Below are 27,604 nucleotides of genomic sequence, written 5' to 3'. Positions count from 1 at the left end.
TTTCATTAAATCATATCAGGAAGCTGAGGGCACAAATGAGTATAAGAAATTAATTATCATCTCAGTCACTAGCCCAGCTAGAAAGAGCCATGTCAGCCAGTGCTATTCTGGAGTATTGTTCTTGTTTGCCAACCTCAAAAACTTCTTGGCTTTACTATTAAGAGTGTACTTTTCTAAAAAAAAAAAAGTGTACTTTTCTGAACTTCAGATTGTTCTCCAAGATTTTCTACATCAGAGTCACTATCAAAAACATCTTTACCTAGCCTTGCTAAACAATATTTTTCCAAACTCTTTCTAAGAGCGGTGGTCCTTGCTAACAATCTCTAAGTTCTTTTCAAGGCTGAGTCACTAAGTTGCTCCAGCAGCAATGCCTGAGAGAGATCAAGCAACATTATTGTGAGTGCCGGTGACACTGCCCAGTGAGGGGCGGGAAGCCCCTTAGAGCTCTCCTACAACTCCTCTATTATGAGGGATGTGCTGACCACAAGGGCAACAGCAGAGCTGTGCTCCATATCGCACAAAGTCCTCAGGACGCGTGGTCCTCCCTCTCTAAGGCCCACCCAGCGTGGTTCTGCTAACCAATGGCCACATTCCATGCGTTCCAGAGCTGTTTGCTGTTTCTTCTGCATGGCCCCCAACACCCGAGCTATTGTTTTTAATTCTTGCAGTATTTAGGAGATACTTTGTTCATTCCGCGTAGTACAGAGGATCTTTTATCACACTTTTCTAGATTTCAGTGCCAGTGTGCTAGAGATATCTCCGTGTATATTTTATTAGAAACAGTTTTAAAAATACCAATATATTTTTCTAAAAAGACCATGGTTTTAACCTCAGGCCTTTATTTTGTGCAGCTCTTATTTTTATAATTACTTGTGATAATGTCACTTGGGTGGGGAGCTGGGCATTGGGAGCTTTGAGTCACCCCCTGGCATAGAATGCAGCAGGCAGGACCAGGATTCTGAGACTGGGGCCAGCCACCCGGAGACGTTTGTTATTGTTGGTGGGTTTTTTGTTTGTTTTGTTTTTTTGTTTTTTCGAGACAGGGTTTCTATAGCCTGGGCTGTCCTGGAATTGCTTTGTAGACCAGATTGGCCTTGAACTCAGTGATCTGCTTGCCTCCCTGCCTCCCTCAGCGCTGGGGCCACAGGTGTGCACTACCACACCCAGCTCCTGCCAGGAGAGTTTGTTTGATCACCCTACATTTTCCCTCAGGCTCCTCAAACGGGAAAGCTGGGGTGCTTTCAGAAACAACATAGAGAAGAGATGGAGCCACTGTTTGTTCCTAGAAAACCTATACTCAGGTGTTTCTGTATGCAGAGAATATGTCTAGAAGGGGATGTTCAAGAAACTAGGAACAGTGGTTGTCTCTGCAAAGGGAATTAGGAGGCATGGAAGCAGGGCAGGAGGGAGCTTTTTTCCTCCATATCTTTTTCCACATCATAATATTCTTCCATATACATGCATTCAAACCACAAATACAAAAACACAAAAGTTACCTGTTTTTATAGTAGGTTTGTTGAGGTCTGTCCTTATTTCTCCTGTTTTTGTTTTTTGATCAGCAAGAAACACTATTGTGAGTTGTATTTAGAACATATCCTTGAACTGTTTACCAGAGAATGATTCAAAACCTGGGTCTGTAGTTTAAGCAGTAGTACCCTCTCTGGTTTATTAGGAGTAAGTTGTGTGGTGGTGACAAGATGTTAGTGGTATCAGAGTATTTCTGACAGCAATTTATTTAAAAATCTCCTGAGGCTCTATTTTCTTTGCTAGAGACATCTGTTCAAGACATCTAGCATTCACCCATCCTTCATCCAGTCCTGCTCTGTGTGGGGCTCCTGCTGAGAGTTTAATCTGCTTTGAGACAGCTGATGGTAACTTAGGCTTAGGTGCTCTGTGTTCCTGGCATCAGAGAAATAGCATCAAATAGTTCTTCCAGAGCAGTGAGATACAGAGACACTTTGAACAGCCTGTCAAGGGGAAAAACTATTGTTCATTTCTACTGGACTTGAAAGAAAAGAGAACATGACATTTGGAGTAGTCATTTATATGCTAGCATCAGGATCCAGAGAAGAGGCCAACAGATTTTGGAGCATGGAGACAACTGATGTATGGTGACCCTGGTTAGACCTGGATTGAGCTGTAGCTGATGTTCATCCTGCTCCTGGTCTTAGCTGAACATATCACTGGAAGGTCTGAATGCACTTCTGGCTTCAGTTTCTCATACATTAGATCATTAGCTGGTGAAATGGCATGTGATCTGTATAGCACAGTGTGTTGGTACCTAAAAAGCACCAGTGATAACATTCTAAAGTACAGTTGAGGCCACAAGGGAGTATAGCCAGGTGTTTAGTTCCTTAGCTGGCACAGTTTTTAAATACACAATTCCACCTTAAGCTGTACGTGGTGGCACACCTATCATCCTAAGTACCTGGTAGGCTGAGGCAAGAAAATTGTGAGTTCAAGGCCAACCTAGGCTACATAATAGGATCTTATCTCAAAAATATTAACAGACTCCTTCTGCTATCATTTTGTTTTGTTTTTTTGTTTTTGTTTTTGTTTTTGGAGACAGGGTTTCTCTTTGTAACCTTGCCTGTCCTGGACCCACTTTCTAGACCGGACTGGCCTTGAACTCACAGTGATCCATCTGCCTGCCTCTGTCTCCTGGAGTGCTGGGATTAAAGGCATGTGCCACTGTGCCCAGCTATCATTCTTCTATCTTTAAGGAAAAAAAAAAAAAAAAAGAAAGAAAGAAAGAAAAGAAAGAAAAAAGAAAAGAAAAGAAAAAAGGAAGCCATCCAATAACTTGGAAAAGTAACAGGAGCAACAAAACCCTCAAAAGTGGCAGAACAGGTAAGAACCAGCAGGTTCCCAGAAGGCAGCATGGTGGTACATGCAGGTTTGACTTCTCTCTCAGGTCCTCTGAAGCAGAAAGGTTGGAACAACTGAAGTGCTGTAGAGATGGGAATAATTTAAAACTCTTTGAAAGCTATTAGCCTTGGACTACATGACATATTAGGTTACATGACAGCAGAAATGTCTTGTTGATTTCCTGACATCTCAACACATTTTCTAATAGTACAGTATGGCATACTTCTTAAAGATTAGGCTTAAGTAAAAATATTTTTATTTTAAGAAATTTGAGTAGTATGAAGGACCTAGAGAGCTTCAATAGAGAACTTGGTTGAAGAGATGGCCCAGCAACTGGGCCTGCTTTTCCAGAGGACCTGGGTTTCATTTCCAGTACCTACATGGTGGCAAAAAACACTGGTCCTAGGGGATCATTGCACTCTTCTGAAACATGTATAGGTACAAGGCACACACACGGTGCAGAGACATACAAAAACACCCATGCACCTGAAAATAAATACAAATTTAAAGAGAATAGTAGAGAACTATTGTTCTTAATGAAAACAAGTTTTACAGTGACAAACATGCTATACATTCTAAATAACCCAAACTTTATTTTTATTTTATTTTATTTTATTTTATTTTATTTTATTTTATTTTATTTTAAATACATGAGGTTCTTTTTATTATAAATCATTACAAGCTGCAGCTTGGGCTCACACCCCCCACCGCCAAAGTGGTGAGAGCCGAGAGCCCTATACTCAGGTTAGTTGGGTGATTTAAAGATTCTGGTCCCTCCCAGCATGCCCAAGGCAGGGGCGATTCCTGCCTGGCAAGCATCTATTGGTCAAAATGCTACATTTTGAATTGATTGGCTATAGGAAGGTCCCCAAACCATTAATGATCTGGTGTTCCTCCCTAGGGGGATGGGCCAGTTTCCTAGCAACTGTATCTCTAGTGGGTGGGGAAAGAATGCAGTAGGGCAGTTCTTCCCCTCAGGGCATTCCTGGACTTCTCCACCCAGCTAGTTCAGGCCTTAAATATTAATAGCTGCTGATTTTTAATCTTTTGGTCTCTCATTTCCCCCTTTCCCATGATCATTTGAAGACCCATCTTGGGTCTTCCAGATATGACCCCTTGTATTTTGTAAATTTACCTTTTTACAATGGGATCTGAATACCATTAGCTATATTACTCTCAAGCATTTCTTTATGAAAGCCATTATGCAATTTAAAATACAAGGCCCAAAGATAAAAATAAAAATATAAGTAGGGGTCCCTTCATGGTGGATTTAGGGGTAGTAAGCCAAAGAGAACTATTATCCTTTTTTTCTAGTGTCTCTCTAGGCTTTTAGTCCAGTTGCTGCAATATTACTTTCCATTTCAGCTAAGCAGATGCCCAAGATAATAGCTAATGCCAGGGAGCCAGCCCCTTTTGACTTAGCATTTCAGCCTGCTAGGTGGGATTTGGGCAAAGATCCATCTTCTGGAGCTTCTTCAGTGCTGACAATTGGACTGTTGGCATCAGGGGCTAAGGAGGCTGAAATGCCAGTCAAAGGCTGGGCAATGGGGCAGTCCCAAGCATCTGGTTAGTTGATCCACCCGAAGAGGCAGGGAGCAATCATGTCAGTTTCCAGGAAGTCCAGATTTCAGCTTTCAGTCTATAGCTGATCCCGGAACAGTCAAACAGGTGAAAGTCTGCTGAGACAAATTCGGACTGGAGACAGAAGTTAAAAATTTATCTATTGGGCTGGAGAGATGGCTCAGAGGTTAAGAACACTCACTGCTCTTCCAAAGGTCCTGAGTTCAATTCCCAGCAACCACATGGTGGCTCACAACCATCTATAATGAGATCTGGTATAAATGCAGAATGTTGTATAAACAATAATAAATAAATCTTTAAAAAAAAAAATTTATCTATTAAATGGGAAAAGTGAGGAATCCCAAGACCAGGAGAAAACTCATCTGGGATCCGTTTGAGCTTTGCCAGATCCAAGTCACATAACTTTTTGATTTCCTGAAACTCATATGAAATTTTTTTGGTACACAGAAGGAATATATATTAAAAACCTCAGAAAAGTAACATATCAGCAAATCTAATATAACAACATTCTGAGAGTAACAGATAAAACTGCATCCCACTGAATGAGTATCAGTTAGCTGTTTGTTTTGTAACCTTTATAAACAGCTTAAGTGTGTGTGTCCATGGTCTGGAACTTTTAGCACTTTTTCTGTGGGCACACCTGTTGGTATTCAGCCACCAATGTTGGCCATTTTTTGTACACTCAGCATCTACTTTTAACCCCCATGTCCATGTTCATACTGGAAAGTTAGGAGAAAATACATTCCTGGATTTATTGTTAAACCCTAGATGCTTGGACTTTTCTTAACAAAGCAACTAGAAGGAATAGGTTTAAGATATTCTTGTGTCAAAGTCTACCCCAGAAATGGCAGATATTAAGAATACTATAGTAAAGGCTATGGCTTTTGGGTCAGATATACACATTAAACAGATGTTTTTAACATGACGAGAAGCACCTTTAAGTCTATCTCCAGAAGACAACCAAAGGAAATGAAATCTAGAGTATCTCCCATTTTAATATGCTTTACATAATTTTTTGTATCTTTATAACTCATAATTATATACCTTAAAACACCTTAGACTCTCCAATGGTTTTTTTTTTTTTTTTTTTGCTTTTACCAACCCTGAAACATTTTTCAGACCAAATAACAACACTCTCTAGATTTTTACAACCTAAACTCCTATATCCTCAGACCCTATATAAGCTCCATATTTTTTTATCCATTTATTTATCTTAAGACACAGGCAAGTAACATAAATCCTGTGAGCAAGGCAAACCTGTTTTCCTTTCTAAATAAGAGATCTAGTACCTAGTAGTTCTAACTAACTAATGACCTGGCCAGTGAGCTAACAGTGGATCTAATTGTCTGCTCTTTAGCTGCAAAGCTACCATTAGCTTAGCCTAGCCATCAAAGTGATCAGAGACCTGAGAAGGATAAATTATAAGATAAATATACCAACCCATCCAATCAAAATGACAGGGATGCCTAGTTAGTCTATCACCTAGGCAGTGTCCCTGGCTCCTGTGGTCTCATGGCATCCTGAACAGAGGTGGTCCAGCCAGGCACAGAAGATGAGAGACTGCTTTGCCGGCATAAAAACCTCCAGGTCAGGTTCCTGGAGTCTTGGGATCCCGGACGAGCCACCAAAATGTTATGCCCAGTTTATGAACCCCAAAAGACCAGGAATAAACAGACTCTACTGTAAATACATGAGGTTCTTTTTATTATAAATCATTATAAGCTGCAGCTTGGGCTCACATCCCCCACCGCCGAAGCGGTGAGAGCGGAGAGCCTAACCCAAACTTTACAATAAAAAAAATTTGCAATGCATGTGGAGCTCATAGTCCCATCTGTAATAATTTGGCCTTTTCCTCTCATTATTAGCGCAGACACTTGTTCTAAAGTATTGTCTTTTTATTATCAGCAAGTAGCCTCTGGAAGACTTGTTTTTATTTTTGTTGCTTGGTTACTTCCATATTATGAAAAGGCATACATTGTACACTTAGTGAGAAAAAATTGGCTATAAATATACAAGGATGAGGAAATCAAGCTCTTAATTTAGATTTTTTTTTTTTTTGCAGTAATAATAGCAACTGATAGCATTTTCTATTTGGGATAATTAAATCAACTTGACCCTGTTTAGTTAGAAAGAACTTGAAAACAGATAATGTGTAAACAGGTGGTAACAGAACTGTAAATAAATGTTAAATCAAAGAAAGTTCTTCCATGTGATTGAAAGTAGAGCCTGCTAATGATAGTCACAGGAATTTCAGCAACAGTGCTTACATATACTGCTCTCCTCTACTGTTTTCTAGGTGATAGATACACTTTATGTGCCATTTGAATGTCCATACAACCCCCTGAGGCAGGCGTTTGCTTTATTAGGAAACCTAGGTGGTTAAATGTCTTATTTCTAGCATGAAGCGAAAAGGTGAGACTCTCCACTTCCTGCCCTCCTTCCTTTGTGGTAGTCCTTAGAGGAACCATAAGTAAGAAATGTAAGGAGATTCCAGGCAGAGCTGTAGAGTGTGACATACATAGCCCTCCAGTAGAGTGGATTTTATTGCCCCATGTAGCTCAATACATGGACCAGGCTTGTAAAATGGTGTTTAGTTACATTTAGTGGCTATGGGGAACATCTCTACATGGGAATTTTACCTTACTGATACTAATGCTTTTCAAAAAGGGGCATTTGACTAAAATGGTGATGGAGAATTTGGGTGGCTTCTAGCCTTAGGAGTTGAGTTGTCTTTTTCTTTTCAATCGTACAGCCTTTTCTTAAAGACTTAACCATAATACTCATCTATGAGCTACTGCAAAATGTGTGTATTAGGATTTGTTGTTGTTGATAGATCCATCAGATGTTTTTATGAAGGCCCTAATATGTTCTGGCAATTGGAAACATGATTCAGAACTCCCTCTCTTCCTCTCTTCCTCCCTACCTCCTTCCCTCCTTCATTCCTTCCCTTTTTCTTTGTTTGTTCAATTAGATTTAGTTTCTTGAAGAGAAAGATTTCTATTTCCAAGACTAAGTTGATTCCATCTAGACAGGAACACTGGCAGAACTTCCTGGGCTTGCAGGGTGTGCACCTGTCTCAGCACAAGTGTGAGAACTGCTGGTTGGTTGGTTGGTTGGTTGGTTGGTTGGTTGGCTGGTTTGGAAAGATACTTACTTCACTCTGGGAGTAGAGACAGGTTGGCATAACCCATTATTTAGGAACTTTGAATTGAGCAGTCTTTGCTTTAATGAGGGTTGTGAAGATTATTTACAGCAAGGTGGGTTTGCCTGGATGCAGTGCGGATGAGAAGCAAATGCAAACTGAATTCCAGATGTGATGGACTTCAAATGTTGGAGGCATTGTATTGTGTATGTTGATTTTCCAAGGATAAAGGCAGTTGGGGAAGAACTGTAAAATTTAAAGAAGATAATTACTTCATTTGTCCCATAGGATCAGCTCTCCACTTTATATTCTATCAGGAGAGTTAGGGAGAGCAGCCACACTGGAGGAGGGGGTGCTGAGCCGCTGTTGACCCAAGCAGCATAGTTGATCACTTTGATTGCCATGTGCTTTCAGAAACTTGCTCTTTACTTTTTAATACCTTGAAGATAAAGTTGCTTATAGAAGCATTTCTCCTTTTCCGCCGGCACTTATAACAATAAGTATAGCGGAGAGCGTGCTGTACCAGCTAGTGTTATATAACCCTTTCAACTGGGAATTTATTCGTGAGTGGTTCTGGTTAGTACTCATTATATTTTTGTTTTAAAACAGGTCTGAAGTGCGATGTTTTCTCAAAGTAGCAAATTAAAGACAATTTTTTGATGTGTTTAATATTTTTAGGGTCATTTTTCTCTACAACTATGGCCTTGCTCTGTTTATATAAGCTAAGTGCTGAACAATTCACATTCTCAACTACAAGTTAAGCAGTTAAGCAGAGTTTTACAGTTTTTATTTCCTACCTTCCTCTTTCCCTTTGACAGAGCCCCCCTGTTGTTCAGAGTAGACCTGAACTTCTGTAACTGAGACTAGGTATTAACCAGTGTACACACTTTTAAAGTGATGTATAAATGTGGGACTATGGTGAGATCTCCATGGGCTCATCCTAAAGAAACTAAAAAGGTGGGAAAAGACAAATTTAACAACTAATAACATCTGTCAGGACAGAAAGAAGGCAGACTGTGGCGTGATAGACTGAGGCTGCAGTCTGCTGATGTTCTGCCAGCTGTAGGTAGAGTTCTTTGAAGGAAGAAGGAATGGTAGAGAAAGAAAGCAGCATGGAGCCAGGCAGCAGTGGTCCACAACTTTAATCACAGCACTTGAGAGGCAGAGGCAGGTGGATCTCTGTGAGTTCGAGGCCAGCCTGCTTTACAGAGCTAGTTCCAGCACAGCCAGGGCTGCATGGAAAATCTCTATCTCAAAAAACCAAACCAAACCAAACCAAACCAAATACCAAAAAGAAAAACAGCCCAGAAGGTAAGAACTGTGGTGGGTGCTGGTAGCTAACTCTGGCTGTTCACAGCCACCTTTCTGTGCCTCGTCCCTGTAATCCTTTGTTTGCTACATAGTGAAGAGGATGGCAGAGCAGAGACACTGGGTGGCCTTCCTTTTGCGGTTTTACTCTGGTGAAATTACCTTAAACTTATGAACCAGGTTCCTACCTGTGAAATGATAGTAACAGATAGTTCTTCCCACAGGTGAGTAGTAAGAGTAAAATGAGGTACTTTAAATACTGTGATGGTAGGAAAGCCACTTAGGAAAGTTAGACAAATGCCACTTCCCATATCATCACTGACAGTTCATTACTAAAGAAGGAGACTTCTGGGTCAGTAACATTATTTATTTGAGCTGTTGTTACAGCAAAGGGTGATATACTAATTAGGAAAGTATCTTTTTCACATAAATGGGTCAAAATGCATAATAAATACCTTTAATCTTGGGAAGTCAAGAGGAAATGATGCTGTGTACAAAATGCAGTAAGAACTTAAGTTCAGAGGTCAGTGTCGTATCTAGCTTACTTACAGGGGGTCGTAAGAAGCAGTTTGTTCAGTTAGAAGCTAAAATCAGCCCATCTTTCCCAGTCCCACAGCCACTAAGATTCAGAAGCTGAACTCAAGGTCAGCCTGTGACTTCGACCTGCTTTTTTATTGTGCCACCTTATGTTGCTCAGATTATAACCACTTGTTCAATACGCATTCCAGCAGGCATTTCTGCTATAATTTGTAAATTATGCTAATATTCTGTCTCATTTCCTGCTATCATCTGGCCATGAGCATATCTGTTTTATGGTACTGTTGTGTGGATTATAATGAAAAGATCAAAATGAAAGTGGTTCACAGTGTCATACCTTTTTCGCTAAAATTACATTCCAGGTGCAATTCTGAGTTTTCTGTTACTTGTCTATTTTCAAGGTCATGGGTGACAGTAAGGTGATGAAACTTATAATGGTTAATAGAAATATGCTATTAGTATCCTAGAATAGACAGAAACCCTTTCCTCACTCAGGATGAAGGTATCAAGGTCCACAGGGACCAGAACAGTGCTCTGAGCTAGACATGAAAAGTCTGGGGATACAGAAGAGTACTGCAGATGCTTGATTATGAAGACAGAACAAGAGACTGTGTGTTACTGTTCTGATGTCAGCTCTCTGGATTCACTGTCTACTTGCCTCAGCCTCCCTCGAGTGGCTGGGAGGACAGGGTGCTCAGCACTATTGCCAAATAACTATTTGACTTTTATCATAAGGACTTCAAGCCTTTTCCGAAGATATGTTTCTTTTTTCTTTTCTGTCTATTTTTTAATGCACTGGTGTTAGTTGATTTTTTTTTTTTTCCAGACCAGGCATTTGAATTTGTTGTCAGGGATCAGCCAGCACCTAAATTGGGCAGAGGTGGCATTCATTATAACCATAAGTGGACCTGAGCAATGACTTGTTTTGCAACATTGACCTGACATAGTTGTGCTTGAAGGCTTCTAGGATAAGGCATTCTTAGGCTTGGAGCCTGATAGGGTTGTTGGTTCAGAGGATGGTTCAGAAATCATCAGATAAATTTCTGAAGTGTATTTAATGCAAAGTAATGACAAAGAAAATGAACTACATGAAAAACTTTCCAGGGGTAAGTTTAGGAAATCTGAAACTAATGTTAGATTGTAACTCCAGTCCCTGACATAAGCTTCTCAGTTACCAGTTGGTCGAGTAAAAACACACTATTGTTTTCTTCTAGAACTCTGTCTCTGAGTGGCTGTTCTGAATATAATTTTTCTGTATTCCATTTGGTGATGAACTATTTCCTAACTCACATAATTACCTGTTGAATTTGTACCTCTGTCCTTCAGAAGGATTACCATCTTGATGAAAATATGGTACGTGAAGGACTTTTGGTAACAGTATATTAAAGATAAGATGTTTTGAGACCATTCTTAGCAGGTTTCGCCTGCACATACTGCTTGCCATTATGTATTGCACATCTGCAGTCAAGGCTTCTGGCCTGGCCCATCTAGTGAAGTTGTGCTGTAGATAACAGTTCACAGGCTGGGATTTGGGACACATTATGACAGAAAGACCATAATTTCTGGAGTCAACAGATTCTGCCATCAAATCTTAGACTTCACATTAGTATATGTTTCACTTTGGGGAAGCTCATCCTTAGACTTCAAGTTCTTCTGTAAAATGTAGATACCATTCACCTTTGTAACCCATTCTAACTGTAATTTGCTTTATAACCTAGGCCCCCAGTTCTCCACTTTTAGTTTCACCAATCTAGAATTGTAGAATGTACAACTATATAGACTTCTAAAAAGGAACGTGCTTTAATTCTTTAATTATTCTAAATTTTATCCCCTCTCTAAGATAGTCTTACCATCAGAAATGATAACATATAGTTCAGCTTAAATCAGGAAAAGCCCAAAACACACTGCATAATATCTTGATTATAAATATTACAATAAATTACCTGAAATACTACCCCAGACACTTTAATTCTAGACAGATGGCTTAGTAGCTAAGAGCACTAGCTGCTCTAAGTGTGACCTGGACTTGATTCCCAGAGCCCACACGATAGTGCAGTACTGTCTGTAATTCCAGTTCTAGGGGATACGACCCCTCTTCTGGCCTCCACAGGCACCAGGCATGCATGTGGTACACAGACATACATGCAGGCAAAATACTCATGCACATAAAAACAATGAAATACAGTCTATTGATGGTAACTTTTACAAATCTCTTTTGTTGCTTTTTACAAAATACCTGAGGGTAGGTAGCTTAGGAGGAAAAGAATTCTTTCAGGTCACAGTTCAGGAGATCCAGGAGAAGATGCCAGTACCTGCTCAGTTTCTGGTGAGGCTGTTAGGGTGGTTCAGTTTGTGATGGAAAAAAAGGGCAATCAGGCATGGGCAGAAACTCGCTGTATAAAAATGGTAGAGGAGAGGTACCAGGATGGCTTTATAACAATAACCAACAATAACAAATACCAGAAGAGCAAGAATTTAGTGCAAGAGAATTACCAGTCTGTGTTCAAGGCCACAGTAGTGCTCTACAGCTACCTTGAGGGTCACATTTCAACATGGTCTTTGATAGAGCCAAACCATATTCATGATGACTCAGAATCCCGTAACTCTGTGACTAGCATCTCAGGTGAGAAGATGCAGTGTGTCTGTCTCCCAGAGTCTTGTACAGTTTCTGGAATGACCTTGGTGTTCACCTCTTCTACTGCCAGTAGAAGAATAGGAGACCCTAGGAGCCTGCCTGCATCCTAGTGCTCTTCAGAAGGGCTGTGATGGTATTTCGGATCAGCACCTGCATGAACTAGACATTCCTCCTCATGGAGATCGAGTGTCAAACATCCTGAAACAGTGGGTGTCCACTACAGCTCGGAATGTATTATGTATTTCACATAGCATCCAGAGCCTAGGTCCCTTTGTGTTTGTCCTACTCTCTGCTGACCTTCTCCCTTTGGTGATTTTGGCCAGAATTACCCTTCATTTAAGAACTTAACTGTACATGTTCCACTGAGTACTGTGATGAGCAACTCCAGTTTTTATTCCAAGTGCAGTATTTTTAAAAGGTAGAGTGGAACTGATGAGTATGAAATCAGTCTTCCAGAAATACACAGAGGTATAATTAATCTAGCTATTTCTAATTCATGTGAAAGTATGTAATTATGGCATTTCACACTTTGTTTTGGTTGTCATCTTGTCTTACTCTTCACTCTGTGCCCCATTTTCTTTCTTTACCACTTGTATTCTGTCATCCCCTATAGCTTCCTTTCTTCTTTGACAGCATGTGTATTCTGTTAACCTAACCCCTGCCTCCTTAAAACTCTTTCCCTTGTATGGTCTCCTTTCTAGTGTCATGACCTGTACTAACACTCAAGCTCACATATATAAAATATTAAAAGCTGGTATTCACACATGAGAGAGGACATGTAGCATTTGTCTTTTCTGTGTAGAAGTTACTTCAGTATGATACTTTGAGATTCATTTTCCTACAGCTTTTTAGATTTAATTTTTCTTTGCATCTGAATGAGTCTTCAGTTGTTGTAACATATTTTCATTTTCTATTCAATCTGCTTATAAACATCTAGGCTGATCCCATTTCCTTACTATTGTGAACAGAGCATCAATAAACATGGAAGCATCAATAAAACAGAGTATCAATAAACATACCAATATCTGTGGTAACGTTTGCAATACTTTGGTCATATTCTTAGGACCAGGAGTACAGTTCGGTTACATGCTGGTTACAGTGTTGGTTTCCGAGAAACTGTCATAAGGTTGTCAATAGTGTCTGTATTTATACTCCCACCAGCTAGGAGTAAGCATTCTTCTTTCCTCATGGCCTCTCCTGCATTTCTTGTCATTTCTTCTCTGTTCTTTTTTAAATCTTACTGGATTTTTTGTTTGGAGTGTGGAGTTCAGAGGACAACTTGCAGAAGTCAGTTCTCTTCTACTGTGAGGTCAGGGGTCAAGCTTGGGTTATCAGGTTTTGCAGCAAGTGCCTTTTCAGTTGAGACTTCTTGCTGGCCAGTGGTTTCTGCAGTTTAAAAATATAGGTACTAACTCCTTGTCTGAAGTGTAGCTACAAAGACTCTCCTGTTCTGCATTGTTCGCTTGCTGCTGTTTTCATTGACTGTGCAGAAGCTTTTTACTTCCTGTAATCTCATTTATCAGTTCTTGGGTTTATTTTCTGTGCTGTTGGAGTCATAGTCAGAAAGTTCTTGCATATGCCTGTATCTTGAAGTATTTTCTGTAGCATTTTCAACATTTTGGGTTTTACATTATGGTCTTTGAGGCATTTAAATTGACTCTTGTGCAGGGTAAAAGATATAAATCTATTTTATTCTTCTGCAGCTGGATATCAAGTTTAGCCAGCAACATTTGTTGAATAGACTATTTTTCCAGTGTATGTCTTTGCTTATCTTTGTCATAAAATTGGATGGCTGTCACTGTTTGGGTTTCTTTTTAGGTCCTTCTTTCTTTTTCATTGGTCTCCATATCTGTCTTTGTGCTGTCCCCATACTGTCTTTGCCACTGTAGTTCTGTAGTGCACCTGGAGGTTAGATAGTAGAGCACCTGCAAGGTTGTTCTTCCTGTTTAGAATTGCTTTGGCTAATTGATGCATTTTGTGTTATCGTACAGATTTTAGTTTTTAGGGTTTTTTTCTTTTTAAGTTCTGTGAAGACTGTTACTGGCATTTTGATGGGAATGGCATTGAATCTGTAGATTTCTTTTGTTAATATAGCCATTTCCATGGCACTGTTTGTGCAGTTGAACGTGGTGCTGTTTCATTTACTAAGTTACAAACTTAGAGGAACTGGGTGAATATTATCACAGGATTGTTTAGAGGGTTTTTAATTTAATTTTTGTTCAGATTGTGTTCTTTTTAGGTTGGAGGAAATGTTCCCTTACGTTGGTGCTGCATTGCTCACTGGAGTGACTTCCTGTGTGTGTATATGGAGGGTCCTACTTCAGAAGCCAAGCATCACCACTAGCTGGCACTTATTTTGCTTTCCCAAGAATTCTAGATGTAGAGAGTGAAGCAGCATATTTTAGACTTTAGCTTATAACCCAAATATGCTTCTAAAGGTCCTGTCCCATGCTTTTATTCTAGGTTTCTTGTAATTTTTGTTTATTTGTTTTGCTTTGTTTTTTGAGACAGGTTTTCTCTGTGTAGCCCTGGACTCGCTGTCCTGGACTCGCTTTATAGACCAGGCTGGCTTCAAACTCACTGTGATATACCTGCCTCTGCCTCCTGAGTACTGGGATTAAAGTGTACACCACCATGCCTGGCTTTCTCTGACTTTTTAATAGCTTTCAGTAAATATTTATTGACTGCCATGCTATAAAATGATAAAATAAAATGCTTGGTCTTAGATGAAACAGTCATAGCTTGCTCTTTCTGAATACTCAAAGCCATGAATTAAAACTGATCTCATCCCTCTTTCTAATAGACAAATGCAGCCTTCAGCCTTCCCTAGCTGAGGGAGTCCTTTGGTGCACAGACTAAATCAATCCTGTTTTCTTTAGAAGGGCAGGAAAGCCTTGGCTAGGATGCCTAGATAGATGCATAGCATCTAACTACATGATCTGGGCAACCGAGATCCCAGCTGACCCCCGGCTGGTAATTCCTCAACACTCTGGTATGTCCTGACATTGCCAAGTAGGCTGGCAGGATTTGAAGAACAGGAAATAAGCTGCTGGGAGATAAGGCGGGCAGCTGTGCATTGCAGACAGGAGAGGAAATGAGAATGAACCAGCCAAGTAAACACTAGCAGTTCTGCTTCATTTTTAAACCAAGAAGCAATGGAAAGACTTCTACCAATTCCGAGTTCTCCACCTACTGTGTTGTGCCAATAAGAACTTAGGGTGAAGAAGCATATGAATGAGGACCATTTTTCTAGTTACTGCTGCATCTCAACTCAGAATCCCAGAAGGATGAACCCGAGTCAGAATGTATTGTTTACCCATCAGTAGCAATGGTGTCACCTTAATATAAAAATATTACTTTAATATTAGATCATTCTAAATATGTTTCACCTCTACTCTGTTGTTATATTTGTGTCATTCTGTGAGTATAGATTATTTCCATGAAGAGACATTTTTTTGATGGTAACTAAGTATGGCAGTGGCCACTAGAAATAGAAACATACATTTTATAGACAGCCTTATAGTAGGTGAATGCTCATATGCTCACCTTAGGAAATAATTTAAAAACTGGCCTGGCATGAATATGGTGTTCCTGTCTGTCACATTCCATGCTTTGGTAGCCATTCTGAAATGGTTGTGGGTTCCTGGGAGTAAAGCTTGTTAACTAGAGACCAACTTGTAACCACACATATATTTGTTTATTGCAATGCTCAGGACAAATCACTGTCAGATCTGAAAGAAGTAAAGGAATTTGGCTTTACTTATTGACTATTAGGAAATTCTGAATTTTATGGTATATTCAAATGTCATTTAAAGACTTAAGTTGATTTTTTTTTTAAATTGAATCATTTAAATAAAGACTCAAACTAGATTTACATGAGTGACTGTTGCTTCCTTATCCATACCTGTGAAGGTCACCATTTTTTTCATTGTTTAGAACACTGTATTGTATCTGTTTATTAAACTGAACTCTTGGGGCCAAATATGCCTTAATTTTTTTTCTTTAGCATCTAACAGTATTTGTTTCATTTTAAGCATACAGGCAGTATTTATTGTTGTTAAAATGCCTTTGGGAGTTTGAAATACTTTTTCTTTAAAATATTACTTTTATTTTTGAGATTATAATATAATAACATCATTTCCCTCTTTTATTTTCTCTCTCTATTCTCCTATATACCTCTTCTTGTTCTCTTTAAAATTCATGGCTTCTTTTTTCTTTGCTTATATTTTTTTAAATTTTTATTAATTACACTTTATTCACTTTGTATCCCTCCTCCCTCCTCCCCTCCCAATCCCTCCCTCCCCCTTCTTCACATATGCCCCTCCCCAAGTCCACTGATAGGGGAGGTCTTCCTTTCCTTCCTTCTGATCTTAGTCTGTTAGGTCTCATCAGGAGTGGCTGCATTGTCTTCCTCTGTGGCCTGGTAAGGCTGCCCCCCCCCCCCCCCCGCTTCAGGGGGAGGTGATCAAAGAGCAGGCCAATCAGTTCATGTCAGAGACAGTCCCTCTTCCCATTACTAGGGAACCCACTTAGACCCTGAACTGCCATGGGCTACATCTGTGCAGGGGTTCTAGGTTATCTCCATGCATGGTCCTTGGTTGGAGTATCAGTCTCAGAAAAGACCCCTGAGCCCAGATTTTTTGGTTCTGTTGCTCTCCTTATTGAGCTCCTGTCCTCTTCAGGTCTTTCTATCTTCCCCTTCTTTCATAAGATTCCCTGCACTCTGCCCAAAGGTTGGCCATAAGTCTCAGCATCTGCTTTGATACCCTGCAGGGTAGAACCTTTCAGAGGCCCTCTGTGGCAGACTCTTGAATTTTTCCCTCTTTTCTCCTTCTTCTGATGTCTATCCTCTTTGCCTTTCTGAATGGGGATTGAGCATTTTAACCAGAGTCCTCCTTCTTGATTAATTTCTTTAGGTGTACAGATTTTAGTAGGTTTATCCTATATGTCTAATATCCACTTATGAGTGAGTATATACCCTGTGTGTCTTTCTGCTTCTGGACAGCTCACTCAGGATGATCCTTTCCAGGTCCCACCATTTACCTGCAGATTTCATGATTTCCTTGTTTTTTATTGCTGAGTAATAGTCCATTGTGTAGATGTATCACAATTTCTTTATCCATTCCTCAGTTGAGGGGGGTTGTTTCCAGCTTCTGGCTATTACAAATAAAGCTGCTACAAACATGGTTAAGCAAATATCCTTATTGTGTACTTGAAATACGTTTTAATACTTATATAGTTTAAAGATATAATTTACTAAGCATGAAAGCTTCCAATTATCTGTCATCATTTGAGAATACGCTGAAAGTAACTGGGCATTTTGAAGATTTCCTCAGCAGCACAGATCCTGGACTCGCAGTGATAGTCATAGCACATGATGGCAGTGACAAACATGCAGAGCTGGCCACAGCAAGTCTCAGCCCAGGACATGGTTGGCTTGGACTGCTTGGGGAGTGTTAGTGTCTGCAGCCTTGGGCGGTGGCTGTAGTGGTAGGCTGTCAAAGGGTCACAGCCTGGCAGCTTTCTTTGTTTCAGTAGTCTTGTAGAGATGCTGCAGCACTCTCTTTCTTTTTAAAAATGCTGAGAAAAGCAAACCGTGGTCAGCTTAAGGAAGACTAAGTCAGGCTATTCTTGGGGGCCTCTTCGTTGTCTGGTTCCCTGAGAACACATTTAAAAAACTCCAGATCAAGCCGGGCATGATAGCACACGCCTTTAATCTCAGCACTCAGGGAGGCAGAGGCAGGTGGATCCTTGTGAATTTGAAGCTAGCTTGTTCTACAAATCAAGTCCAGGACAGCCAAGGCCACACAGAGAAACAAAAACAAAAAGAAAAAAAAATTAAAAAAGAACTCCACATCAGATGTACCCACTGCATAGTTTTGAGATGTTACAGGGTTTGTGTATTGTTGGTCTCTAAGGAGGAAGTATTACAGATGGACATGAGGAAAGTCTACATTGGAGGAGTAAGCCCTTGGGTTTACCTCAACTGCAGAACTTGTTAGAATTTGGACAGTGCTCACAGTGGTGCTACCTGTGCACAACAGTTGGAATGAGTTTATTAGAGAGAGAGTTAAAGACAGAGCTCATGTCTTCATTAACGAGTGCTTCTGTTGGTCAGTGAAGGTCCTCTACTGACTGACATCAGCGTATCCCTGTGTCTGCGGGCGTTCTAGGTTCCAAGTTTAACTTTGAGCTCACTGAGGAGTGTGGAAGTGATTTGTAGCATAAGTGTAGTAATAATGCTGGCTTCATCACAGTTACCAGCATGGGCCAGGAGAGAAGAGTTGTAGGGGACGCTCTCTGTAGTAAACCTTGAGATACTGATTTCATGGCTCTGACTTCTGAGACTAGGCAGCTGCTCACTGCTGCATAGGTATTCTTGACCCTTTCAGCCTGGGCCCCAGACTTGCCAAGTGTTTATCACATAGATTCACAAACCACCTGACAACTTCCTACCTTTTAAAATTTTATTTATTATTATGCCTGTGTGTTTATGATGAAGAGGGCACACATGCTACCACACACGTGTGGAAGTCAGACGACAGACTTGTGTAGTTGGCTCTCTCTGAACACCTATACTCAAGGCTCCAGGAGTCAAATTTTGTTGCCAGGCTTGAAGTACGTACTTTTACCAATGAGCCATCTTGCTGTCCCAGACGTTCTACCTTTTTCGATAAAATAAGTTATAATTTATAATTGAGAAAGATGAAAGAAATTTCTCTAGATTGAGAAAATTTTTAAGTATTAAGTTTTTCTAATTAAAAATTAGTAGTATATATTAATTTAATAAAAGGAGTTAAGTTCCCATGCTCATAAAATTAGAAGCTATTTTAGTCACTGTTCTATTGCTGTGAAGAGACACCGTGACCAAGGCAACCATTATAAAGAAAGCATTTGATTGGGGCTTCCTTATGGTTTCAGAGGCTTCGTCCATTATCCTCACCATGGCAGGGAGCGTGGGCACCAGAGCTGTACCTGATTCCTAGGTGGGGGTGGGGAGTGACTGGACCTGGTGTGGGGTGTGGGTGTTTGAAACCTCCACGTCCTTTCCCAGTGACACACTTCCTCCAACAAGGCCACACTTACTTAAATAAGGCCATACCTTCCAATCCTTCCAATCCTTTCAAAATAGTGCTCCTCCCTGATGACTAAGCATTCAACTATATGAGCCTATGGTATTGTTCTCATTCAACCACCACAGAGTAGCTTATAACTTTATATTTTCTTTCAGATAAATCCAAAGCAACTTAAATCTTTCAACTGTGAGTTTTCCATGTTGGCTCTTTTTAGATGCTAAGCTGTTCAGAAATAAGATAGTCCAGAAAAGACAGAAAATTGAGACGTCTTTTTCCTATACTCAACAAATACCATGTTTCAAAAATGAGAATTTTGCGTAGACCTTTTCTCTATAGCAAATGAGAGATCTTTACATACCTGTGAGAGGAAGGTGCTGGGTCAGGTGGGGCCCCTCTCTGTATCAGCGAACATACTTCATTGTTTGTCAGGTGTCTGCTGTCTTCTAGGACATGTCAAGTATCTGGATTATGTGGCTTCAGCTGGTCCCCTCCTAATTCCCACGTTATCTCCTATTCTCCTGTTTAGTTCTGAAGTCTGAATACTTTATGGAAATAAACGTGACTGGTTGTTTTCTTTCTTGTGGTTAACATTTTCTTATTTTTCTAGGTTGTGCTGGTGAGATGGAATGAGCCGTACCAGAAACTTGCCACATGTGACGCAGATGGAGGAATATTTGTGTGGATTCAGTATGAAGGCAGGTGGTCTGTGGAACTGGTCAATGACCGCGGGGCTCAGGTGAGTATATGGCAGACCTCTTCCAATGAAACACTGTTGCTTAAAGGCCAACCCAATTCCCAGAGCAAATGGAGTAGCCTTGGTCTTCAGTGAAACTTTTTGTGTGTGTGTATGAGGTAAAGGGCAGTAAGTTAGATCCTTCCCTTTCATTCAACTTGAACATGAGTGTAGAAGATATGCCTCTTCCTCGACAGCCAGCTACTGCTGAGAACTCTGTGCTATAAGTGACCCACACATCTCCCCTCCCCCCCTTCCTGAGAGCTTTAACCTCATTTTTAGGCCGAGAGAGACTCTGGGCTTGGCATGGGTTTTTGAACCCTCAAATTCCACCTCCAGTGACACACTTTCTCCACCAAGCCCACACCTCCTAATCCTTTTAAATAGTGTCACTCCCTGGTGACTAAGCATTCAAATATCCGAGCCTATGCAGGCTATTCTTATTCAAGCCACCATAGCCTGTGTCCATTCTTTCTGTCCTGTGTTTCTCAGTAATGATTTAAAGTGCTCCTTGAGATTCCGGATCTGAAGGCACATCTCCATTCAGCGGATAAGAGTGCTTACTGGTCTTGCAGAGGACTTGGGTTTTGTTCTCAGCATCCACATGGTGCCTCACAACCATCTGTAACTCCAGTTCTAGGGCATCCAGTGTCCTCCTCTAGTCTCTGAGCACTTGGTATGCATACAGATATGCAGGTAAAACACTAATGCACATTAAAAACGAGAATCCTGTCCTTTAGCTAGATTGCTAATTGCAGCACCAAAGAGACCCCATAAGCAACTTTGGAAGAGGATCTGTCTCACACAACTCATAAAGAGTTGCTATCTCCACAGCTGAAACTTGACTTCGGGGATGCTGGAGGCTCTGAGGCAATAGCTCTGTGAGAATCTGCAGGTCACATGCAGTGATAGCTGCTAGGCGTAAGTGGTGTTTTAGGCACTTCTCATATACCCTTTGATTTAATTTTCAGTGACCCCTGAGACACCTTATTATACATGAGAAAACAGGCACAGAGAACTACCTTGAACTTGGAAGTCAAGGGCTGAGTTTCTGACCTATACTGTCTGCCTACAGAGCTTATGCCTCTGACCTTGCAAAACAACATTAACTCATCAAGGTCTTGCAGACTGCTGCATTTGCAGTTTTCCTTCCAAAAGGCTGATTAGTGTCACAGGGCAGGCACCATTTGCTCCTTTCCTTACTCTTGAGTCATGGTGCAAACAGATGTGGCTTTATTAGGGTCAGGTGATCCCATTATGCCTAACCTATTAAATGAATGCACTGTCACACAAAAGAAGAATGCTGTTTCCACAGAGGCAGGCTCCTGTGATGACATACCTCAAGACCTTCTGCCTAATCAGTATTGACAATAATACCTTAATATCTTGGAATTTTATGTTACCTGAATGGTCTGTATCTTTCAAATGTGGGAAGCTCCTAAGTTAAGTGCCAGGTGAGAAAGGAGCAGATGATCATCCAGTAAACTAGAAATATACAGTGAGGCGATCCCAGGGAAATAGTTAAAATAGTGCAGGAAACCTTCATCAGCAGTGCTCTCTGAGGGTATCCTTCAACAGAAGAGAGAGAGGGGTGCCAGGTAGCCCAGCCTCAACAGCAGGGTGGGTTTTGGAGGGCAGTCCAGAGCAGTCCAAGGTCAGTTCTGTAATGGCAGCAGCTCAGCAGGAAGTCCTTGGAGGGTTTTCCTCAGAGTAGACATGGCATATCAGAACAGGTGTCATACTAACTGAAAACAATAGAAAAGAGCCATAAAGCTCTTTACCTGGTAAGTGAGCTATGAGAAATAACCATACAGAGGTCAGCACAGAAAATGCCTTCTAAGAACTGCAAAGGAATGACCAGCAGATGTGCCTCAGAGGATACAGAGTGAGCATGGAGCTACTGCTCCCTCACCTGCCTGCACACCACATTGTTCCCTGCCATAGTGATAATGGACCAAACATCTCAAACGGAGCCAGCCTCCAGTGAAATGCTTCCTTTCATAAGGGTTGCCTTGCCTTGGTCACGATGACTTAAAACTTATGCCATATTGCTTTTTCTTCTCTTTTCTTTTCTTTTTTTCTGTTTTTCTCTCAAGCTTCACAGAACTTTATGAAAATCTGCTATTGTCACTTAATAGAAGAAAAAAAAAAATCCATGTCAAGATGTTCAATAACTTACCCAAGGAGGTCTATGGGTGTGCTAAATTGAGTTCTCAGACTGCATTTTTCTTCTAACACATGGTACCACACTGTTTCTAGACAAAACAAAAGAAAAACCAACCACACACACACACAAAACAAAACAAGCTCCAAACCAACCTATTTCTCTTTGGCAAAAATCCATGTGTTCATATTATATCCGTAAGTGCTCAGACTTTATTATTGTTTGGAAGACACACCCTATCAGGCAGGCAGCAGCTCCACTACATGGTTCTCCCAGCACTGTGCTTTCTCAGCGAGGACCCACCCACATTCCAGTTCCCATTATCTCCATCTGCCAGCTGTGCAATTGACATACCTGTCAACATCCACTTTTTTTTTTTTTTTCCTATAGAGAGTTTAGAACAGACACACATGTCAGAAACAAGAAAGGTAAGGGAAGTGAATCCTGGGGACAAGTGAGCAGACGTGGACCACAGAACATTTGACAGCACTCAGAGTTCAGGTGCTGGTGCTAGCAGTTGCTTCTAAAGGAATTGCTGTAGCTCATGACACGGTTGCCATTTTTTTTTTTTTTCTGTTAAAAACCAGTTCTTTAAACCTTAGACCCTCTTGAGCAGTTGCTTTCATTAAATACCGACATTTGGGGGACTCCTGTTTGCCTTTGATGATGGAGTTAGATCTGACCTTAGTTTAAAAAAAAATGCACAGGTTGTGCTGATTGCTTATTGAGGCAGTGTGCCTTTAGTACACCTGGAAACATTTCTGGTGGAATGAGCAGCTCTGTAGCTTGGAGGAGGAGCAAGCTAGCCAGCCAGCTCCAAGAAAAGCATCACTGTTTTAGAAGGAGCAACAGATGATCCTCACTTAGAGCATGCAGCTTGTTGTCACAAAGTAACAAGCATTTGGCAAAAGCTAAGTAATGCTGTAGCAGTTTCTTTTTCAGGAAATGATCATGAGGCCTTTATTTCAAAGTGGGTGTGGAACAGTGCATGCATTCTTTTACAGTGTTAGTCACTGAGAATGGCTGTGCCAGGCACATACTCTGACAGGCTCTAATGAAAAGCAGCCTCAGTCAGTGGTGTGGCCAAAATGCTGCTCAGCTTCAAGAAATCTGAGAACTCACCTTAGTACAGTGAGGCTGAAACTTCAGCAAAGTTTGCAGTTCTAAACAATCCCCCAGAGGGGATTTTCTGCTATTTTTCTCCCTAGTAGTTAGTACTTTTTTCCCCCCCATTTTTGTTTCTCCAGTTTGGAGAAGGGAAAGACAAACAGACAGACAGATTCACACACACACAATCTCTATGATGGTGGTGGGTTTAAAGTTGCTGAGGATTGACAAACTGAGGTACACCTTTAGTCCTTGGTTCTTTCAGACAGGGCCTCCCTAAGTAAGTGTAGCTTCTTCTGACCTGAACTCATCATCTTCCTGCTTCCACACAGCAGATACCAAGCATTTTTACTGCCCTGTGCTAAAGTAATAAACTCAGTCAGTTCAGTTGAACATCCTCTAATACCTTTTTGTGAGATTGCTAGTGGCTTTTGTTTCTTTGGATGTGGGGATGACACCCCCAAAGCACAGGAAGCAAAAGCAAAAATAAACAGGTTTGTTTCAAACTAGTAAGATTTGTAAAACAAAGGAACAAAGGAAAGGTAGCCTTTAAAATGAGAGATGTTTGCAAACTTGCTTCTGACAAGAGGTTAATATTTAGAATTGCAAGGAATTTAACAGAGAAAAAAAAAAGACGATTCAATTAAACACTGGAAAATACACCTAAATAAATATTCTCAAGAAAACCTATAGTAGACAGGAGGTGAAGAAATGTTCAAACTCAGTAATCATTATGGAAATGCATATCACCACCATAGTGAGATGCCATCTCCTGATGGGGAGTTTACTGTCGGAGAGACAAGTTAGTACCAGTAAGAACATGCTCACTGTCCTGGCTAGTCTTGAGTCAGCATGACACAAGCCAGAGTTACTTGAAAGGAAGAAACCTCAATTAAGATGATGCCTCCATAAGATCTTGCTGTAGGCCATTTTCTTAGTTAGGGACAGTTCGGGGTAGGGGACAGCCCATTGAGGATGGTGCCACTTCAAGCTGGTGGTCCCCAGTTCTATAAGAAAGCAGGCTGAAAAATCTATGAGGAGCAAGCCGATAAGCAGCACCCCTCCATGGTCTCTGCACAGCTCCTGCCTCCAGGTTTTTGCCCTGTTTTGAGTTCCTTTCCTGACTTCCTTCTATGATAAACAGCAGTATGGAAGTGTAAGCCAAGTAAAATTCTTTCCTTCCCCAACCTCCTTTTTGGTCATGGTGTTTTGTTGTAGCAATAGAAATTCTAAGTCACTAACTTTCCTCCATCATGCCCCCTTCTCCCTATTCTCCAACTGTAGCTTAAATCCACTGACCAATCTCCCCATCTGTCCTCTCTCCTTAGTTTCTGGTAGCAACCGTTCTAATTCAGCTCCTGTGAAATGGATTTTTTTAGAATTGGGCTCTAAGATCACGTGGTACATGTCTTCCTTTGGAAGGCTTACTTTATAACATAAAGGCCTCCAGTTTTGCCCACAGTTGCAGATGAAAGGAATTTCATTCCTTTCCAGATGATTAGTATTCTGCTGCTGTGTATATTAATCAGTGGGCTGCAGATCATATGGTAGTTCCAATTTTAATCTTTGGAGGATGTTTTTCATGTGAGCTGTACCAACATTCCTACTAACAGCATGTGTGTTAGTTAGGGTTTCTGTTGCTACAACAAAAACACCATGACCAAAAAGGAAGTTGGGGAGAAAAGGGATTATTCCATTTATGCTTCTACATTGCAAAAAGTAGAAGACAGGGGGGAGGGGGGGCCTGGGGAGGAAGGGGGAGAGTAAAGACAGGAATTTAAAGAGGAACCTGAAGACAGGAGCTGATACAGAGAGCTGCGTATTAGCTTGCTTCCCATCATTTGCTCAGACTGCTTTCTAAGTTAACTAAGGACCACCAGCTCAAAGATGGAACCACCTACAATGGGCTGGGGCCTCCCCCATTGATCACTAATTGAGAAAATGCCTTACAGCTGGATCTCATGAAGGCACTTCCTCAACTGAGGCTCCTCACATGACTCTAGCTTGTGTCAAGTTGACACAAACCCAGCCAGTACAGTTGGTCAGTGGCTCTAAGCTATAGTTAGGTAGAGGCTAGGGAGAGAGGAGGAGGGGTGGGGATTGGTTGGTCAGTAGGCCTAAGCTATAGTTAGGTCAGATGCAAGTATTTCTGGGTACTGCACAGTAGAGCAGGACTGCTTTACCGGACAGCTCATTACTTTGACCCATGAAATCCCTGCAAGATAGATATATTCAGTAGGCATATAAATTAAATATTTACTGATAATAAATCATAGAAATAATAACTTTAAACCATTTATATATGTGTATTTTCACTTATTAAAAATAAAGCAAAATCTCATACTAATGAGATAAATGTGTTCATTTTTTCCCCCCTAAAAAGTTAAATATTAGCTAAGCATGATAAGTCATGGCTATTATTATCCTAGTATTGGGAGGCAGAGGCAGGAGAATTGCTCCAGTTTTGAGGCCAGGATAGACTATATACCATGTTTTAGGCCAGCAGGAGAACACATAGAGAGACCTAGTATTAAAAAAAAAACAAAGAAACAAAAAGAATTGGCTGAATATTTAATGCTGCAGGATATACACTATCTTTAATGGGTTTTAGAGTATATTAGTATTTTTATCTTAAAATTACTAACCCTGAAAATGTCATTTTGCATAAATATGTAGCACAAGATGACAGAAGTATATGTGGGGCCATTTCAGAAATTGTTGGAAATTTTGTCCTAATCTCAATCTAAAATTCATGGTAAATTCAAATATCAGTTTAAAAAATCAGACTTTCAAAACACAGTGTTCTCCTATGATATGATATGATATGATATGATATATGATATATTCTGAAGGATAATAACGGAAACTATAAAACGTCTGGTTTTTATAATGACGTGAATGCTTCCACAGCCGAGGAAAGCTTTGTGTGTGAAGTAAAAACAGTTTAGTTTATAGCATAAACAGTCTTGAATCTGAGTGGAGGCGCTTCAGACAGCATTCATCGGTATCACATGGCACAGCGGTGGCTGTGCACTGCTCAAGTGTGTGTATTACGTATCCAGGACCAAGGCTAACGTGAAGTCCTACCACACAGCACAGAGAGGCTCTGGCAGGAACACCATGGGCCTGTCATATGTTTGATTTTGGATTAATTTTTGGCCATACTCAGAAACCTTGTATTCTTGCCAAAAAGTTTACAAACCTTATATTCTATTGTGTGACCCCATATGGGGTTATGAATTGGTTTAAAAAGCTGAATAGAGTAGTTATAAATAATAGCAATGGATTATCTGTTACCACCCAACACATACATAATGGCTAAAAGAGGATCTTGAGTCTTTTTAGTACTGAGAAGTAATACAGTTTTAAAGAGACAGACATGGGATGGAAAGGTTTGCTGCTCTATCTGAGAAGCCCCTTTTCATTGCTGTGTATTTTAGCTCTCTAAGAAGTTTTCATTTTCAGGCTGGCAAGTCCAGGGCAGCCAGGGCTATTACACAAAGAAGCCCTATCTTGAAAAACAAATAAGCAAATAAGACCAAAATAGAAAAGAACTACTTGGTTTCATTTCTGATATTTATCCTTTTCTCTTTATCTTGATAAATTAGCTACAGGTTTTCCTTTACAGAGAGCCTACATTTGTTTTTTTTTTTTTATTTTCTCTATTGTGTTTTATTTTTATTTCTTCTGTTATTTGTAAAATTAATATCCCTAGAATTTTTTCTAGTATTTTAAGGTTAAAGTTTAAAAAAATTTAAGTCTTTCTTCATTGTAAAAACAAACATTGCTTTGACAAAATATGTTAAATAGCTTATAGGCTAAGAATAAATGAATGAACATCTTCAAATCCTGTCTCTTGGGGCACTGGTGGCACACACTTTTAATCCCGATATGGGGGAGGCAGAGGCAGGTAGATCTCTGTCTATAGAGTGAGTTCTAGGTTAGCTAAGGCTACCCCGAGAAACCCTGTCTTAGAAACAAAGCAAAACAAAAGAAAGGAAGTAAGGGAAAAAAGAAATCCAATCCAGTATGTGGGGGCTGGAGTGATGGCTCAGTGGTCACCAAATTCAGAGGACCTTTATTTGGTTCCTAGTGTCCACCCATGGCAGGCAGTTCATAACTTCCTGTAACACCAGATCTGTGGACCTTGCGCTTTTTTCTGCTTCTGTGCACACACCCTCAGACAGACAGCATGTACACATAATTAAGAATGGAATAAATATTTTTAAAATCCTGTATCTGCAGATTGTGAAGACATGGTTAATGATTAAAGTTGTAAGACAAAAGAAATGTTATCACCTTTCCCTGCCATGGTAGGGATTGAGATTGCTGTTCAGCACTCTACTGCTAAACTACACTGCAGCCCAGCCCTCACTGTTTACACACCATTCCCCCATTGCCTACAGGTAGAAGATCAGTGGACTATTGAAAAACCCATACAAGCAATTCAGCA

General features: G+C 40.5%; 1 protein-coding gene across 4 annotated transcripts in view; it reads left to right on the top strand.

Moving 5' to 3' along the window:
• Tulp4 (TUB like protein 4) overlaps window positions 1–27,604 on the top strand; it is a 133,607-nt gene that overhangs the window by 57,880 nt on the left and 48,123 nt on the right. For all 4 annotated transcript variants that reach the window (XM_060373412.1, XM_021635738.2, XM_021635737.2 and 1 more), the window contains one exon: window positions 19,755–19,883. In XM_060373412.1, coding sequence (XP_060229395.1) covers window positions 19,755–19,883 — 129 coding nt within the window. The remainder of the gene's footprint in view (window positions 1–19,754; window positions 19,884–27,604) is intronic.

The sequence above is a fragment of the Meriones unguiculatus genome, chromosome 20, assembly GCF_030254825.1.
Source record: "Meriones unguiculatus strain TT.TT164.6M chromosome 20, Bangor_MerUng_6.1, whole genome shotgun sequence".
Lineage (NCBI taxonomy): Eukaryota > Metazoa > Chordata > Mammalia > Rodentia > Muridae > Meriones > Meriones unguiculatus.
Note: the sequence above shows the minus strand (reverse complement) of the source record. Positions and strands in the feature narration are given on the sequence as shown.